Here is a 19,867-nt window from a genome sequence, read left to right on the forward strand (position 1 = left end):
TTTTCTTTAACATCCTTATATGTAAAATAATGTAATCTATTTCCTTTATCTACAATATCCTTATACTGCCTTTGTGCCTTCTCGTATTGGATAATATCAATTTTTTCATATACCATTTCATCATTAAGATGTGTGTAACACATTTTTAAATATTATGAATAACAACCAGTTTACTGCCTTTGTCGGACGGTTTGAATACTAAATCAGACTTTTGACATAAATTCATTAAACATTTCCATTCATCCTTTGTAAGATTATATTGTATATCCTTCTTCCTCACAGTAAACTTTTGAAATTCTGTATCAATACTATGAGTAAGTGACTTATGAAAATACTTAATACTTTCATTGCGTTGTGGTGGCATAAAATCACTTTTAACTTTCACAGCACTTGTATCTAATTCACAATATGCATTAATACATTCTTCAGAACAACATGAATAAAAACTATCATTCATATTATCATCTGAGCTAACATCTTCTTCATTTTCACTTGTATTATTCATAATATCTTCCATCACATTACATTTAAAAAAAATCCAATAGATGTAATTTACGAGAAAAACAAAAAACATCCGTTTTTAACACATGTAACCTAGGCAAAACCATAGGTATAAATTTCAACCCTCTGTTGAGTATATCCAGTTCACAATCAGATAACTCACAACCAGATAGATTAATAACATACTTACAATCAATGTGAAGTTTATGGTGAACAACAGAACTAGTCCCATTTACCCTTTTTAAATATCCGTTGGTTGGCGTACCCATCTCTATATTGTCCCTGTCCATTCCAACTCCGTTTACGCATCACATTTGCTTCACGAAAAACACTCAATCCTTTACCATTTCCTGGTTTAGGAAGCACAGGAAAATCATCATTGTCTGTTTCTCCCTCTGTATGTGATATTGGATTGGATTCACTATTGTGGTGAAGTACTGTTTCCTTCGTTTTTTCTGTGGTTATATATAGGTTCGTAGGTTCATACTAGGCTATCTGCCCTAGGGCATTTATAAGCCTAGCCAGAGTGTGTTTGGCTTTCGCCACCCATTTTAAATTAATTTTGCTATGCGTTTTTTGAGGTTAGTATACTGTGCCTCTGTCTAACAGTGACACAGAAGTGATAGCCGGGGTAAACCTACGATCTCCATCCACTCATCAAGATTCCTCTTGAAGAAAGTCAATGTGGGACTCTGCCTAACCTGGACTGGGATTTTATTCCAGAGTGAAGGGAGCCTCTGGGTTATGAATCTGTCCCTCCAGCATGTCCTATTTATTTCAGTGCTGAGGTTCAAGTCTCTCGAGCGCGTAGCTCGATGGGATTTGGATTTTCTGAGGTGCAGCATGTCCATTAATTCTGGGTTGGACATGGCTTTATACGTCCGGCACAGATCGCCTCTGAGCAGGCGGTATGCCACTGAGTAGAGCTGGAGTTTCTTTAACCGGGCAGCATATGGCATCTGTTTGAGCCCTTTGATCCTCTTGGTGAGGTACTTTTGGGGTCTTTCCAGTTGCTGCAGGTGTCTGGTAAGGTACATCCCAAAAGGGGCATTGTACTCAATTATGGGCCTGATGAGGGATGAGTAAAGAGGCGATGACCTCCCCGATCTAGATGTGAATCCCTTCATGAATAGGTGGGCTATATAAAATGTTTTTCTAACCACTTTGGCCATGTGGTTGTCAAATGAGAGATTGCTATCAACTTGGGTCCCCAGGTCCCTAATGACTTCTTCTGTACTTAATGGATTACCACCTATGTGGTAATTTGTGGGCACTGTTTTTGCCAAAGGGATGACTATACACTTTTGGCATTTAGCTTGAGGCCATGGCTCTGGCACCAGTTGTCTGTTTCTATGAGGCCCTTTTGGAGGATGCTTGTGTCGGCTGGAGAGTTGATTATGGCACCCAGTTTGCAGTCATCTGCGAACTTGGTCAGCCACAGTCCTTCTGTGTTGGCCTGTACCTCCGAGAAATATATACCGAACAAGAGAGGTCCCAGGACTGAGCCTTGTGGGACGCCACTTGTAACTGGTTTGGAGTCTGACATGGCTCCAGCAATTCTAACCATGTGGGTTCTGTCCTTGAGCCAGTTTGCAACCCATCTAGTGACATAGGGGTTTATATTTAAGCTGGTGAGCTTATCTATAATGACCGAGTGGGGTATTTTATCGAAGGCTTTTGCGAGGTCCAGGTAGGCTGTGTGGACCACCTTCCCCTCGTCAATGGCCTTGGTGACTGTTTCAAAGAAATCGACCAGGTTTAAGAGGCAGGATCTGCCCTTAACAAAGCCAAACTGGGTAGGATCCAGTGTCTGTAGGTCCCCAATATCTTTATTTATGAGGTCCATGATGATCCTTTCCATAGCTTTGCAGACCAAGCTAGTCAGGCTTATGGGGTGATAGTTTCCAGGATCCGTTGAGGCACCACCTTTGTGGAGAGGGACCACTGTTGCTGTACGCCACTCTTTGGGTACATATCCTGTAGTAAGGCTAAGATTGAATAGTAGTTTTATGTTTGGGTTTAGCTCTTCTTGGAGTTATGTAGGACGCAGCCCGGGACACCATCTGGTCCCATTGATGCTGTGTTTTTTTTGCTTTGGAGAGGGCGGCTCTTACCTGAGCATCTGAGATGTCAGGGGGGCAGCACTCTGTTGGGATAGATATTTGCCCTTTTGGTGGGGAGAGGGGGAGAAGTTTGCACTGAACCGGTCAGCTAGGATGTTGGCAATGTCTGTGGGCTCGGTGTATTTTTTGTCATTTTGGACTAATTCTGAGCATATCTGGGAATTCCTACCCAGGTTCCTAACATAACTAAACAAAGCCTTGTGATTATCCTTAGTGTCCTGTGCAATTTTTCTCTCGAAGCTGGCCTTAGACGATTTTATGAGTGCCCGTAGTTTTTTGCTAATACTGATCAGAGATGCCTTCCCTTTTTGGGATTTTGCTCTATCATGTATTAGCTTCCTCCTTCTATTGTATAGTTTGTTTATGGCTGGGGTCCACCAGACAGGACGTCTGCCTTTGGAGGATTGGGTCTTGGTTTTATTTGGGATTGCATGATCCATGCATTCCTGAAGGTGTTCATAGAATGCGTTTATAAAGGATTCTGCGGTCTGGGCCGTATTTTCCACAGGCCGGGGCTTTGAAGGATTTCGCCTCGGTTTTGAGGTGTGAAATTTGCTTTAGAGAAGTTTTTCACTGTGGTTTTCTGGGCAGGGGTGGGGTCGGGATGTGAATATCCAGTGAGATTAGTTTATGGTCTGATCTTACCAGTGAGGGATACACTTCTGGTCTGGAGCATAGTGTCCCCATGTTGGTGATGATCAGGTCCAGTATGTTTTCCCCTCTTGTGGGAGTGGTAACAAGTTGTTCCATAGCATTTGAGTTTATAAATTCTAGGAACCTTTGGGCTAGGGTGTTGGAGCTAGAGTAATGCTCCCAGTCTATGTTTGGGTAGTTGAAGTAAGCCCAATATAATGGTGTTTGGAGAGACCTTCATATTTTCCAGTATTCTCAGGAAGGCCAAGTGGGGTTCCTGTGTTTGGGAGGGTGGTCTGTAGCAGGCTATAAACTGGAAGGCAGTTTTACCCACAGTTAGTTGCACATGGATAGTCTCTGATGCTTCGTGCTGTGCCACCAACCTGGAGGTGTGGGTATCTTTGTGAATATTGATACTCCCCTCCTTTTGTGGTTCGGTCCAAGTTTTGGGGCGAAAAGCATGGTATGAGGTATAACCTGGTAGTGCTGGGGTGCTCTCAGGAGCCTTGAACCAGGTTTCTGTTACTGCACAGATATTGATGTTCTCCATGCTAAGGAGAGTTTCAAGTGCGTGCATCTTGAGGTTTAGACTTCTGGCGTTGAGTAGCATTACTCTTAGTTTCTTATCCCTTGTGATACCTATGGAGGTGGGTTTGTCTTTTGAGCCTTGCCTAAAAAAGGCACTATGGGGGTAGCAAGAGCCTTTGCCAATATCCGAAAGCCCAGGGGTGACAGGTGCAAGCCGTCCCTAGCGAGGCATCGTGGCTTGTTTAGCATGTCATCCCAGGCTGACAGGCATTGGATCCTCTTTGAGTGACACCAACATGATCATCTTGTCTTCATATTGTGGCATCATTCTTGGTGAGGGTAAGATGCTACTCAAGGTCAGGGTCATACCGGCCTGGGCTACATGCTCAGAGAGCTCCTCTATGTCTCTTTTCATGTAGTCCAGGGAGATACGTCTCAGGTCATTCACGCCAGCATGGACAATGACTGAGTCGTATTTGTACTTGCCTTGGAGTGACCTGAGTGCTTGTGTTATGTGGCGGATCATAGCGCCCGACAGGCAGCTCACCGTGACCCTCTCCTTGTTCAGCCTGGTGAGCGGGACGTCAGTGTGCCTGATGATAGTCACCTATTACAAGTGTATCAGGTGTGTTGTTTAGCCTTAAGGGCTGTGACTGTTAGGCACACTGGCTTTGTGAGTTATGTGTTGCACGTGTTTTGTTTTGGGGTAGCGGTTGCTTGGGTGTCTGCTTTGGAGGTCTGTGCTGCTTAGGCAGATTTTTATTTAGAGCCTCCGAGTATGTTTTTGTGTGTTTATGTGTTTGGTTTGTTGTCGTGGTAGGTCTATGTGAGACTGGAATTGTAGTGAGTGTGGTTTCCTTCTCCTCCTGACTGGTTACGCCAGTACTGAGTTGAGAGAGCTTAGCCTCCAGTTTGGCTATATGGTTGCATCTCTCACATGTGTTGGAATTTGTTGGGAGGAGGAGAGGGTTGTCTGTGTACATGAGGCAGTTGTAACATTGCCTCAAGATTCCCAGATTCACCTGCTGGACCGGAGAGGAGATTGACAACTGACCTTTGGACATGCTAGAATAGTATTGGGAATTCCTTTATAATTGAAAAAAAGGGCCAATGGGGAACAAGGTACTCAAGGGGAGTTTGTGAGGGTGTAGTGCTTTTAATTTTTTTAGAGCTGACTTATATAATTGCTTTAGTGAGCAAGTGCCAGGTAACTTAAATGCAATGTGTTACAGGTAACCTAAATGCAAAAACGACAAACAGTAACTTTCTTACAAGTGAAACAAGGAAATAAGTACAGTAAGCAATACAGCTATCACTAGGGATCCACAGAAGTGCTAAAAGGCCGCATTTTAGGTGGAATTAGCGTTTCAGGGAAATAAACAAACAACAAGCATACAAATAAAGCTAGATTCAGCAGGCCTGGATCTAGTCTATGCTACAGCAAACAAGGTGTACCAATTTCAGTAAGAAACAGTTAGAATATGCAGGCACTATAAGCCTTTAACCAGATATTCCCTGCTCAGAAGGGCAGAGTCCAGCCTGTCCTCCCACAAGAGTGCAGACCGCAATCCTTCCTAACGTAAAATAACTGGCCTGAAGCCCAATTGCTTAAACCAGAACTAATACACTTTTAGAATAACAGACACTGAGCTCTCAATCAGCAGTTCCTAACCTAGAAGGATGTAAGCTGCCTGTCCTGCCACCACAGTGCAGGCCACAAACCTTCCTAATGTAAAACAACTGGTCTGAAGCCCAAGTGCTTAATCCAAAAGGCTTAGAAATGATAGCTACACTTTAATCAAGTTACTACCAGCAGTAATAAATACAACTGAATACTTTAAAAAATGCCTGGATTAGTGCTCAAGTTATACAAACAAAGCTAGATACAGCAGGTCTGGATCTAGTCTATGCTACAGCAAACGAGGTGTACCAATTTCAGTAAGAAGCAGTTCAAATATGCAGGCACTATAAGCTTTAACCAGAAATTCCCAGCTCAGAAGGACAGAGTCCAGCCTCTCTTCCCACAAGAGTGCAGAACACGAACCCTCTTAATGTAAAATAACTGGCCTCAAGCCCAAGTGCTTAAACCAGAATTAAGACACTGAGCCCTCAATCAGCAGTTCCCAACTTAGAAGGATGTAAGCTACCTGTTCTGCCACTACAGTGCAGACCACAAACCTTCCTAATGTAAAACTGGTCTGAAGCCCAGGTGCTTAAACTAAAAGGCTTACAATGAGTTACACCAAGCAGTAATAAATACAATTGAGTACTTTTAAGATGACGCAAGAGCTAAATAAAGTAAGAAAAAACACAAATACAGTTTTTGAAAGAGAGAAAGGAGAGAGAGAAAGGAGTAGCAGAAACTAAGCTGATTCAGGAGTAGCAGAAACTAAGCTGATTCAGGAACTCTTGTCCATTTCATGTGAAGGTAAAAGAAAAAAATGTCAACCTGTGTCTAAGCTTATTGTGTCTAAGTGGGTGCCTCATGCTATTCAAGGCAATTCCAGGCAGGGTCAAAACTCATTACGTCAGGGCCTTTGCTTCATCTGTGACTTTTTGGAAAACAAATGAATTCTAGAAGTGTTGTGAAAGTAGCAAATTGTTCTGTGCAGGTCTCGGACCATTATGCAGGGGCTCACAAACCCTCCTCGTTTCTCTTCTCAGTAAGTCTAAGCTTTCGCATACAGTGTTACTCTAAGGCTATTGCAGTAGTGATCATAATGACGAACATTAGAGCCGTGTAATTTAGTTTATCATAACATTAACCATAACAGGAGATGTTTGAACACTGCTGCTCCTTCCATACATCCCCTTATTTTGGTATGGTTTTATTTACGGGAAAGGACATACAGTTTTACTTTCGTAGCATTGACTGTTGCATTGCTTTAGCCTCCCTGTCTCTCTCTTAACATGAAAGCTGTGCAGGGTATGACGTATAAATCACAGATTAGAGTATGCCCAGTTAGAGCAGCACCACCGCAGCCAACTCTGGTTTCTTTTACTCTCTCGACTCAGAGTCTGATTGGGATGAGACTGAGCCACAGTGCTGGTGCTGAGGCCCAGGGGTCATCTCTAACATTTTCAGATCTGTCTCTTTCCCCTCAGTTCCTCAGTGTGTGACAGCTCAGCACTGGCGGGAGGTTGGCATAATGGTTAAGGTGTTTACTTTACCTTACAAACTGTAGTCAGGTTGGTTCTGAGAGTACAGTACTCCTTTCCTTATTGGTTTCCTTTTTTCTCTTTAGTCTGGCTTTGTCAGATTTGCATGAGTCTCGGAGCTGAAGCACTGGAGCCATGGCACAGGGGTTGGCATCAATTTGAAAATTTTTTGGATCTATTCCATCCCCTTGGTGCCTTGCCACTTGATAGTCTGGAATACGTGTTCGCCTCTGCGGTGGGTTGGGTTGGTGCTGATGGTACCCTACTCATTCTCCTAGAAGGTTGGGTAGCTGCTCCCTCCATGACACTTTTCTTCGGTTTTTGAGAGGGCTCTTTCCAGGGCAAGAGATGAGCTGTCTGCAACACACTCTGTTCTGTCCCAAACTCCTGTGGATCCAGTCTCTGTCCACTCATCCTGATCGGGGACAGTCTGCCTCCTTCGGCCTCAGGGGTTCTTACTAGGTGAAATCCTCCTTTTTATTCTGAACCTTGCCAGAAGCCCACACAGGGGAGGCGGATTTTAAGAAATAGACTTGTAAGAAGAGACATTTCTCTCCTCTTCAGAGTCGATCACTGAAGACAGATCTCTTTGAGAAGGAGGGCTCCCAATGATCCCCTCTAGAAGACTTCTCCTTTGGAGACGTTCTAGAATTGATGAGACAAAGTGGGGGTTGGTCCACCAGTTCCTGAGGAGGAGTCATTCCTCGAGTGTTCTGGGCTTTGTTCTTCTACCTTCTGGGTGGTTCTGCCCTCTGATGAGCTAATAGATTTAGTTTCTCAGCAGGCCTGGAAGTGTGATGGAGCCAATCCCATGCAAACCTGATAAGATGTTGGAAGCACCTGGAACTAGGTCACACTGGAACAAGGGTTGCAGTAGGCACAGAAAGGAGCTCATCTGTTAACCCCCCCCCCTCAAAAAAAAAAAAAAAGAATAGAGGGCTTTGGACAGATTTGGACAACAGGCATGTGCTTCAACGACTTGAGCACTGAATTACTTTGCTTCCATGAGTCTCTTTCAGAGGGCTTGACAAAAGAGCTGACAAAATCCCTCTTGGTTAATCTACTTGCTGACATCCAGAAATCTGCAAGTCTCAATTTAACTTTTCAGTTAAGCTTCTGCTTTACAGTGCAGCTGATGTTATGACCAGGGCAGCAGGCACTGGCACTGATATTTGCATGCATGCATTGTTGTGCCTGTATGACTTAATAAAGGAGGTCTTGAAGCCTTCCACTAATGCCCCATTTCATTCAACCCTATTAAAACATAAAGTGAATGAAACTCTTACCAAAAGCAAGTAAGAAGGCAAGACCCTGTCTTCAATCAGACTGTGCTTTTCCGCCCCACCAAAGGACTTTCTCACAGAACAAAAGGTGGAATAAGTAGTGTGTTTGAAAATACCAGAGATTTATCCAGGACCCCTGCCCAGTAGAGAGGAGGGAATGATTATAATGGAGATTGCTGTGACATAGGTGAAATACTGCCATCCCAGCTATCTGGAATTTTATAAATAATTCCCTGTCATTTGTGAATATTGATTCGATTTATAGAGAAGTGTGTGTAAAGTACTGAGATAAAATGTAACCACAGCATGCCCTATTAGAATAGAACAGGAATGTACCTGCACTATTGTGACTGTTTAGATGTATATATGTAATGGAAACTGGAACACAGGAGGTTAACTTAAAAAAACATTCAGAGAAAATAGTTGAAATAGTTTCATAACCACGTAATAAGAGATGTTATCTCTCCATTTCAGTGCAGTAACAGACACAATGTCTAGAGCTAGAAGTTTGTTGTATTGTCTTGAAAGAGAAGTAATGGTTTAAGATGTAGAAGTGTTTTATTGTTTTATGACTTCCAGGATCTGCAAACATCTGAGAGAGATGTATTTTTCACAGAGAGATGCTAAAAGTCTGTCAGTTTCTGACAAAGGGGGTTTAGCTTGGGAGCTGAAGTAAGGTGACAAAAAGTGATGTCATCCAAGTTAACCCAGCAGTAGTATTTGATATTAATTTAAGAACTCTCTCAGAGTGAGACTGTGCATTTTGTATTTTATCTTTGACCTAACAAAAACATCCACTCATCACCACCTTCTGTGCTTGCCTTGTTGTAAGAATTTAAGGCATAGTAACTCTTTTAGATTCAGACAGGAATATAGTAAAGTGTAGCTTAGATGTTTTCTTGATTTTGAGACGTGCAATGTTTTAAATATTTCTTGTGATTTTGAACTCTGATGTAACATATTATGGAGTATTGTCTTGTTTGTTTATTATTTATTATTAAATATATTTAAACCTTTTAATTGTGGATGGTTTGTTTAGAGATATTTAAGCTCTTAGAGTAGTTGCATATATCTATTTGAGATTGTACCGGCCACTCCTAAATAGCCTTGCACGTGGTCAAACTGACATTTGGATTGATAGTAACATTACACAGCAGGATTGGACACCCTTTGTTAAGGGCTTTAAAGTAGCTGATAAAGAGTGGCTAGTGGCTGGTGGCAGTGGAAATAGTCTGGGAAGAAGGGGGGGGCATAACTGGGGCATAACTAGTAAACCTGTGCCAGCCTTTCCTAGGAAAGAGAGAGTGTGTTTGTGTGTGTTTGTGTGTGTTTGTGTGTGTTTGTGTGTGTTTGTGTGTGTTTGTGTGTGTTTGTGTGTGTTTGTGTGTGTTTGTGTGTGTTTGTGTGTGTTTGTGTGTGTTTGTGTGTGTGTTTAAGTCAAATCTCACTGTGTGTGAGAGCTACTTCGGCAGGGGCACGAAGCACTGGTTGGACAGAGAGGGTTCTGGAGATCTTGGTCTGGCCACTCATCTGAGATGTCAACCCTATTGCAGTGCCAGTGGGGATTTTATTGTGGATCTGGAGGAGAAGGGAGAAACCAACCCCAGACTAATCTCTGCGTGCTCCTAAGGGAAATTGCAATTTACTATGTGTGTACTTGTCATCCTCCCATTGTGTATGCCCCCCACTGTTGCCAGTGGTGAGGATTGAGGCTCCTTGATTACTGGGCCAGTGTTTGGGCGTCTCATATTAATTGGTTGACAGTGGTGGGATGTCCACATCACATATTAATTGACTTGTAGTAGTGATCTACATATTTTGATTCAGTGGTGTGGATATTGAATTCCTGTAGCCTGTAAACAGTGGTCACTAAGGAAGTTGTTTGTACTCTTGTCAGCCACACAGTGAACATTGAGTTTCATATCACAATTTTTTTTTTTTGTTAGCTTAGTTAGTCAGGGAGAGCAGGCAAGCATGTCAGCAGAGGAATATGGCAAGCTAACAAGGAGCCAGTTGGCTGATGTGCCAGGCTAAGGGGACTGGTTCATGTTAACCTGACTAAAGCAGAAATTATTGCAGCCTTGGACACAGCACCATCACAGACCAGCAATCAGGAAGACAACAGGCTGGCCTTGGAAATGTACAACTCACAGAAAATGGACCGTTCAACCTTTCTACAGAGGACTTAAAAATCCATCTGGAGTTAGAGACTTGAATTGGAGGCCAAACGGTTGGGAATAGAATCAGCAGTGAGACTCCAGCAGGAGAAACAAATGGAAATAGAAGGAGAAGAGAGACTGAGACGTCTGGAAGCTGAGGAGAATGAGAGGCAGAGGCAACATGAGAAGGAGATGCCAACTCTTCACCGGAGTCATGGTGGTAATGGGGAAGGGAGTAACCGAACCCCAGAAGCAACAAAGGTCAGTAAATTTCTTCCACAGTTTACAGAGGGGAATAATTTTGATAATTTCATTCATATGTTTGAAAGGGTATGTAAACAGTGTAATGTTGACCAAGGGTTCTGGATACGGTTCCTGACCCCCTCCTTACTCCATGGGTAAATCTGCAACTGTTATTTCTAAATTGTCTGTTGCTGATTAACTTAAAACATTCTAAAAGACAGTTTTTAACAGTATTATAATTTAAGCAAACCCGTGAAGCTTATAGAAAAACATGTAGTGAGCATAGGCGCAAGGCATATGAAAGTGTGAGAATATATTGCTGAACTAAGCACTTATTTTCATAGGTGGGTGAGTGGATGTCAGGTCACCACTTTCAAAGGGCTGACAGACCTTTTGATAAGGGAACAAGCCCTTCGCACTTTGCTTGAGGACATGAGAATCTGGTTAGCAGATAGACAATACAATACTGCAGATGAGTTGGGGAAGAAGGAAGACCTATACCTAGGAAGCAGGGCATCACTGTACAGGAAAGGGACACCCAGTCCTGCTCATGGGTCTGAGGGAACCCATGGTGGGAAGCCCAGACTGCCCCAACAGAGTCCACCAGTAGCAGGGGAAGCCACTAGTCCAGGTATACATCCCGGACCAAGAGTTAAATGTTTTAAGTACAACCAGTGGAGCCATGTATCATATAGATGTCTATGGAGGCAAGGTGGGGGAACAAAATATGGGAGAGCTGGCAAGCAGGAGTGACAGAATGCCAGCTGTAAGGTGTCTCGAGACAACAAGGGTACCAGACTACCACAAGAGGTTGTATCCTGTCTTGGTGAATGGGAAGGAAGCCATCGCTGAGAGACAGTCTCTGACCTAACCATTGTGAAGCCTGCAATGGTTAAAGAGGAGTACTTCTTGCTTGGGCAGTCAACTCCAGTCAGAGCTTTAGGAGGGACCCCATTCCATATACCTTTGGCTAGGGTTCACCTTGACTGTAAGGGTGGAAAGGGAAGCCAGCAAGTAGGTGTGTTTGAGGATATCCCTACAGATGTTCAGATAGGGAATGATTTGATGATGTAGTACCCTGTATGCATGCAGTTACACACAGTTAGGCTTAGAGACAGGTATGTGGGTCTGGTAGCCTGGGGGAGACCCAGACAGGCTGCACACTTGTAGCCAGGACTGGTGAGGTGGTTACTTCAGGGAGGGAGCTACCCTGTAGTAGTGAGACTGAAGGTGAGCCACAGTTGCTTGTTTGGTACTGATGTTCTCCTGGACAGAGTGACTGCAAGGGCAGAGGTGAGTAGCAGAACACAGGCTAACAGTGAGGCATTGCTGTTAGAGAATACCAGACTTCCTGTGGAAGGGGCAGCTGGGAAGGGTTACGGATAGATTAAGACTGGCTCAGCTCTCAGACCCTACATTACAAGACCTGAGAGAGGTAGCCAGTGAGGCACCTGATTTTCAAGGGAAAGGGGAATCTGTATACTGGGACAAAGAGTTACTGTATAGAGAGTGGACCCCTGAGGGAGGGCTAGAGAGTGACAGAATGCAGCAGTTGGTAGTGCGTAGAGCCTACCATCTGGCACTCCTAGCCCTAGCCCTGATATTTCCTTTGCAGATCATATGGGCATAAAGCATACCAACAGATGTATTGTGCAGAACTTTTATTGGCCTGGAGTTTCTAGAGATGTAACAGGTTACTGCAGGACCTGTGAACAGTGCCAAAAGGTAGGCGAGACAGGGTGAAAAGCTCCTTTTGATGCCTTTGCCTGTGATTTGAGGAGCCATTTCATAGGGTAGCTATGCATATTGTGGGCCTATGACTACCCCAAGGTCCACAGGGAAGAAATGTTTCCTAGTGATAGTAGATTATCATACCAGATACCCTGAGGCGATACCCTGAGGCAGTGGCATTGTCCTCCACTGAGGCAGAAAAGGTGGCAAATGCTTTTGAGATTTTCAGCAGGGTAGGTTTCCCAAAAGAAATACTGACAGAGGTGCCAATTTCATGGCAGACCTGCTGGCTTGTCTGTGGAAGTACTGTGTGGTGAAGCACCTAAAGACTACCCCCTACCATCCCCAGACTAATGGTCTTGTTGAGAGGTTAAACTGTACACTCAAGACGATGCTACAGGCATTTGCAGACCAGTGGGACAAATATTTGCCCCGTCTATTTGCTTACAGAGAGGTTCCCCAGGAATCCATAGTTTTTTTTTACATTTTGAGTTGCTGTATGGGCATAGGGTGAGAGGACCTCTAGATCTGATTTGTGAAGTGTGTGCGTGCATGTGTGTGTGCGTGCATGTGTGTGTGCGTGCATGTGTGTGTGCGTGTGTGTGTGTGTGTGTGTGAATCCTACTAGGAGTCTGTTGTGGCCTAAACCTCTGGGCACGGCTCAGGGAACTTATGTGCTTGTCCCAGGAGAACCTGTCAGAAGCCCAGCAGCAGGAAAATGTCTGGTATGACAGGAATGCTCGAGCTGGAGAATATGCTGTGAGACAGCAGGTTATGGTTCTCATTCCTGTCAGTAATAAGCTGCAGGCAGTTTGGGAGGGACCCTTCAAAGTGGTAAGGAAGGTTCGTTATGTTAACTACATGGTAGAACTGCTGGGCAGAAGGCAGGGGCACAAACTGTAACATGTTAACATAATGAAAACTTACCATGAAAGAGATGCCCTTGTGCTAAGAATTTGCAGTAGAATGCAGGAGGAGTCTGAGCAAGCCAGTCAGCAAAATCCCAAGTTACTATGGTGGAGCCTAGGATTGCAGGCATGTGATATAATAGTGCAGCACTGTGCTGACCCCAGTACAGTGCTGCACTGTCACGTGATATGGCAACGCAGCACTGTACTGGGGTCAGCAATGCCAAGGCAGCTGGGATCTCAAGACAGGGTATGGGGTAATGTATTTCCAGATAGGCTTATCCTTCTTAAGCAGCGTTTCTCAAGAGTCACTTGAAAAACTAAGTTGAGGCTTCGAAGGGGGGAAAGAAGTGTGACGAAAGGAGTTACTGCCAGCACAGCTAGCTGGAATTTTGTAGGTAATTATTTTGTTTGTGAATATCAAATTAATTTATTACAAGATACTTGCGTTAAAAATGTATTGGAACTGTTTATCATGTGTATATCAGTCTGCTTTGTACAGAAGTTTGTGTTGAAAAGTTAATTGTAAAGTGCTATGTTTAAAATATATCCACAGTGTGTCTTACTAGAAGAGAACAGAAATGTACATGCACTATTGCAGCTGTTTAAAGATGTATATATTTTAAAAGTGGAAAATGGAATACAGGAGTTTAGCCTCGGTCTAGCAAACCTTAGAAAAATATCTGAAGTTAAATTACTTTATAGGCTACACCATAAAGATGTTTCAATGTGGCTAGAGAGACAAACTCTGTACTAGGAAGCTTTCTGTGTTGTCTTTAGGGTGAGCTAATTGCTACTTTGGATGCATGAATGAATGTAATTGTTTTATGACTTCCAGCATCTGCCAAAGAAATGAGCATAAACCCTTGTATGAGTGTTTTACAGGTACATTTTAAATACTGCCAGCTTCAGCAATGGGGGTTTGCATGAGAACTAGAAGTCGGATCGCCAGAAAGAATGTCATTCTGCAAGCTATCCCAGCAGTAATGTTTTGGATGATATTTTGAGAAGCCTCTTAGTGAGATAAAGTATTCTGCATTCTGTCTTGGACCTAAGAACAAGAACCATTCACCACATATGCCTTGCTCTAATAGTAAGTTACTAGGGAATAGTATAATTCTCTTAGATACAATACAGTCAGGAATATAGTAAAGCTTAGTTTAGATATTTTTTTATTTGTTTGAGACTGTCCTGCAATGTTTTAAATATTTCCTGTGGTTTTGAACTGTGATGTCACTGTAAATGTATATTGAGTATTTCTTTTTCTTTTATTATTTATTATTAAATATATTTAAACCTTTCATTGTGGCTGATCTGTGTAGAGATATTTTAAGTTTTGAGAGTACTTGCATATTGATTTGGTGACACTGTGTGGGCCAATCCTACTAGTCTTGCTCTTGGTCAAACTACCATCTGTGTTTAATATTAATATTACACAATGAGATTGAACATCCTTTGGTAAGGGCCTTAAGGTAGCTGGCAGTGACTGGTGGCAGTGAAAACTACCTTATAGTCTGGACAAAAAAGAGAATAGCTAGTAAACCTGTGCCAGCCTTTCCTAGGTGTGTGTTGTGTGTGGTGTGTGTAAATCAAACCTCAGAGTATGTGTGTCTGATACTTGGGCAGGGACATGAAGCACTGGTTAAACAGAGGGGGCTGAGGGTCTTGGCTTGGTCACTCAGCCAATATCTCAACTCTAGCTGTGCCAGTGTGGAGTCTTGTTAGGGATCTGGAGGAAGAGGGAGAAACCAGCCCCAGACTAACTGTGGTCTGTGTGCTCTTAAGGGAAATTTCACTTGATGCAGAGAGCTGCATCTGGAAATACGTGTGTACCTGTCATCCTCTGTGAGCATCCCCCCTCAGGTGCCAGTGGTGAGGATTGAGGCTCCTTGATTACTGTTCCAGTGGAGGGATGTTACAGTAGGGGTTTGTTCTCTGAATAATATCAGAGGAACACCCCTAGGCCCCTCCGAAATTATCAGCCATATTTTCTCCCGAGCGTTAATAACTGATGTCTGCAAAGCCTCCTCGGACGTACTTGAAGTCTGATCCCTACTGGCCTCCAACCCTGGGCGCAATAGGGGAATCTAGTGACAAAGCTGGGTGAACATCCAGGCATTCGATTGCCTAGGTAGAGACGTCCAGCAGGGACTGAACAGCAGAAGATTCCAGCCTAGGCTCCGTGGCCACCTTCTACACTGACTGCTGTCCCTGGGAGTGGGAAGTACCCAACATCGTGTCTTTTGCAAGAAGCTTAAGATGCTGATTTTCAAGTTAAAGCACCAAAGAAGGTAGTCTGCTATGAAGAGTTTTAAGTACAAAAGCCTGACAAATGGAACAGGCTGTATGGTTGTGAGAGGCACATAAGCAAAAAAGCCACTTGATTGTGGAGGTCTTTATGGGGAGTCTGTTTCCCAGACTGGCATTTGCCCTTTCTTGGATGACATAAAACCCCACAAGCAACAATAAAAAAGATAAAGTTTAAAAAAGGGGGGGGGGGCAGTTATCTGCAATGGCTTGGTGAACCAGCAGCGGGACAGGCATTCAGACCAATGATCAAGCGATAGCGTTCTGACTGGCAGCAAAGACGTTATGAGGATGATACTCGAGGCTATGACTTTGTAAGAACTAGAATGTTTGATAATTAGAGACATTCTCATTGCGGACTATACAAAGGAAAGGGAGAAGTTGAGGTTTATTGATTTATCTAGCAACATCTGTATTTGATAAGAACTTTAGGTAGAAGTTCACAGCATAAGCAAGTACATCTGACTTTAAAGTCATTGAGAAGTATTTTAATCTTCTGTTATGCAATGAGAGTATAATAACTTGAGGGCAGTCATGTGTGCTACTTATGTGAAAAGTACTTTGGTAAAGAGGAAATGTAAAAATAAATAAAGAAGTTAATTAGCTTAGTTACCCAAATGAGGTAAAAGCTTGCACAGCTGAAAATAACATTATGCTAAACTGGGCGTATTTAAAAGCAGCAGTAAGAATGTTGCTCTGAATAAGTAATGAAGTCATTACTGAACATGGTTTGTCCCAAAAACATAATGCTCTTCAGACATTCCTTAACACACACAGTACATTTCCATTTACTAATACTAAGCAAGTCTGTTTCATGTTGAGGTTTTGATGTCCAAAGTTATGAATACCTGAAATTTTGAAAAAGGTGCTTGCACCCCCATATTGAGGGAATCACCCTTTCATTCCATACTTTACCTCTGAATCAGCGGCACCTTCTGGAAAGAGCAAATCAAAAAATGCCATTTTTTGCAGTTTTGCCACTCTTTGTTTTAGAGCTTCAAAGTTCCAGCAGGCAAGTAATTCTCCTAGGGTTTTTATGAAACCACTGGATGGCAAACATTTTATAAACCAAACACCTGTTTGCCTGCATGTTTGTTATTTTTATATCGAGGTAGGATAGAAGTTCTTCACAAAAGAGGCTGAAGAGTCACATTTTGGCCACTGCTGGATAGGATTAATTTGTGGGATGATAATGTTTAGCGTCTTTGTAAGTGGGAGCTACCAGGTAGCATTGAATTATTTGTTACACATTTTAAGATTTTTACCAGTGCTTTGTTTCCCTTTTTTTTCAGAATGTTTGGCCTAGGAAGGGAATACAACTTCACACAACCAAATAACAGAGGAGAGTTTGAAATTGCAGAGGGAATTAGTTCTACTGTCTTTCGTGCTATACTGGTAAGGCATTGCAGACTATAGATATATTACAGTAATGAAATGTGTATTCTGAGAAGGAGATAACACTGCTACATTCTTAAAGTTTGTGTACTTATGGTTTAGGTTTTGTTCATCCATTTATAAAGGGTGTTAATTTGTATCCATCACAAGCTAAGATAAAGTCTAGCAGTATTGCAGAAAGATTCATAATTGCAGGATTTTTTTAAAGCCGAGAGTGTAAAGATAGTATGAGAATGAATGGCCCCATGCATTCATAACAGTAGTTCAGGAAGTTGTCATTCAACAAGTAAAGTGTAGTGCTAAAGGAGAAAATCATCTTTTAAAGCAGGAGCAACAGATCAGTGTGATTAATCTTAATGGAGAAATTTGAAGTGGTGCACAAAAATATTTTATTTCTAAGTTTGTAAGAGCAGTATTTAAAATTTGTAAATGGGTAGTGGAAAAAGTATTTCTACATCATTACATTTTTCTCATACAAGCTTGTAAAATGGTAAAGGTAAACTGGCAAGAATGCAGTGAGGTGAACAGTTCCATGTACTTAATTCAAACATATTTTCAGCCTTTCCAGCAATGTGTACTTAAGAAAGGTTTCCTCCTCATTTTTAGATGGGACCATTATTCTGAAGCATACCTCTCAGTTGTCCAGATTTTTGCAGAATGTCCAGATATTGCCTAATATTTTTGGGCTATTCCTTAAAATTGGTGTGTTTTTGGCAAATCACTGGGAGGATGTGAGGATTGAAGTCACTAAATAATGACAGACTTTTGAGTTTAAAACTTCAAATCCTTCAGAAAACGTATGTTAACAAACCTTGTTACTCTGTTAACTTTCTAAGTTTGTAAGAGCAGTATTTTTAAATCTGTCCCTGTTTTTGGACCTTTGACCCCTTTTTGTCAGGCTTTGTCCATATTTCTTGCACTAAGAGGTTGGTTGAGAGGTGTGTTCTGAAGTAGTGCTTCCTCTCTTGTATAATAAATTCTCAGGCACTTGATCCTTGCCCATCTCTAGTACTAGGCTTTTGTTCTTTGCAAGGTGTGCTGTAACACATTTTAAAGCTTTTCGTTGTGATGCACTGTGCTGTTAATTTTGTTTCTGTGCCATATTCCTGCTACCTTTAGTTCCCGTCTGCACTGGTATGCACTCGTTGTGTCCATCTTCATCTTTACTTTCTTATGCTAACACCCTAACATCTTGTGTGCTCATTTTCTTCCATTCTACTTTCCCTCCATACCATTCCCTTGTCACCAGTGGTGTAGACCGTCCACCCTGGTAAGTCTGAAGTATCTGAACCATCCTCATTGCCTCTGTCCCCAGTCTAAATGATGTATTCTTTTAAGTCTGCTAACCTGTAGTGTTATTTGTGCCTTCAGTGAGTCATCTGGTTCTTTCTTGGCTGTGGTTTTATTCCCTGAGCTCCATATTTTGTATTCCTACCTGTGCATCCTTGATTACCTTCAGACATAGTAGGGACAGAGTCTTTCCCATACAGTGCTCACCTTTGATGGCATCAGTTTTCTATCGAAGATTGCAGCACTGTTGTGAATCCCTGCTTTACCCATTCCAAGATCTTTCCTCTTTATTTAGCTGTCATTTCCCTTCTTCCCCTCTACCTATGTTAGCTCATCTTATTCACATAAGTCTATATGTAAATTTTTCCTACTCATTGTTGGGTAACCTTTCTTATTACCTTATAATGCTGCTTTTTTCTCTTGTGGTTAGAGGCCCATATGTATTGTCTTGTAGTGGAATTTCCTAGAGACTTTAGTTAAAGGTGTAGGAGTGATGTTTACCTTTTTCTGTGTATTTAAGCAGTTGCCCTTGTCTGCAAAGGGCCTGCTGTCCTTGTCATTATGATGTGCAGCAAACTTGTGCCCCCATGCTCTCATCCCATACTGCACTGATTTCAGCAAATTGCATGATGTACTCCTGTATTTACTTCTGCCCAAAGTGATTCCTGTTTTCAAAAACTTGAGTAACCTCACACCACCCACATCCACATAAACTTGCATCTTGGAAGTGCATGTTTATTGTTAAGTTACCTCAAAACTGACTGGCATGCCCAGAGCGAGATCATGGTCAAACAGGCCCCTGGGTATGGTAATGGACCAGCACCCCCCCCCCCCAGCCATTTCATTACTTGGCTAACATTCCCTAATTATAAACACTGTTCAAATATGTGTGTGCGCATACTATTTTTTCTTCTTTACTTTTACATTGATTACAGAGAATTGAATTAATTCAGAACTTTTATTTCAAGTTATAGAGCACAAAGACACGATGGACATTTGCTAAACAAAATCAGTATCGCATTGAAAACTGACTTTGCATAAACAACAGTAAACTTTTCTTCCCTTGAAACTCACTTTCGTTGAAAATGCATCTGGCCAGTGGCAGATTGTATAGCTTGGGCCCTGGGCTGTATTCAGAACCATGGGCGCCCCTGCTTACATTCTTAGGACCATGCATAAATGTATGTGTTTGGTTGAGATTCCAGATTTGTATTAAACAAAAAATGCAACTTAAAACTGAAGCATTTGTTAGACTGTGTTTTAAATGTGTAGTTGTGAATATTTTTTCTAGTAAACACTGAAACAAATTGTACGAATCAGTAGTGACTAAAGTACCCATTTCAGAACCTCTCAACCATAAAAGGCCACTGAGATGACCATCATACTCCACAAATATCCGTATTCAGTAATTATGGCTGTTTTATGACTGTGTACATGTCCCCTGTTTGAGATGAAAATGGCCACAGCAAGGTATTTCAGTTTGCTTTGCACAAATATACACTAGACCTGCAAAGACAGACTAATGATTTTTTTTAACTTAAGGCCCATTGAGATCGGTACACTTACAGGGTAAACTAATCCACATCAATAAATAAACTTTATCAACT

General features: G+C 42.3%; 1 protein-coding gene across 1 annotated transcript in view; it reads left to right on the plus strand.

Annotated features, from left to right (window-relative positions):
• The window catches only part of LOC122805903 (BTB/POZ domain-containing protein 10-like), a 460,326-nt gene that overhangs the window by 42,792 nt on the left and 397,667 nt on the right, over positions 1–19,867 (plus strand). Inside the window, exon 2 of the mRNA XM_044076147.1 lies at positions 16,868–16,970. Within this exon, the coding sequence (XP_043932082.1) occupies positions 16,869–16,970 (102 nt within the window). The 5' untranslated portion in view covers position 16,868. The remainder of the gene's footprint in view (positions 1–16,867; positions 16,971–19,867) is intronic.

The sequence above is a fragment of the Protopterus annectens genome, chromosome 7.part0 (genome assembly GCF_019279795.1).
Source record: "Protopterus annectens isolate FY-2018-M chromosome 7.part0, PAN1.0, whole genome shotgun sequence".
NCBI classification, from domain to species: Eukaryota; Metazoa; Chordata; order Ceratodontiformes; family Protopteridae; genus Protopterus; species Protopterus annectens.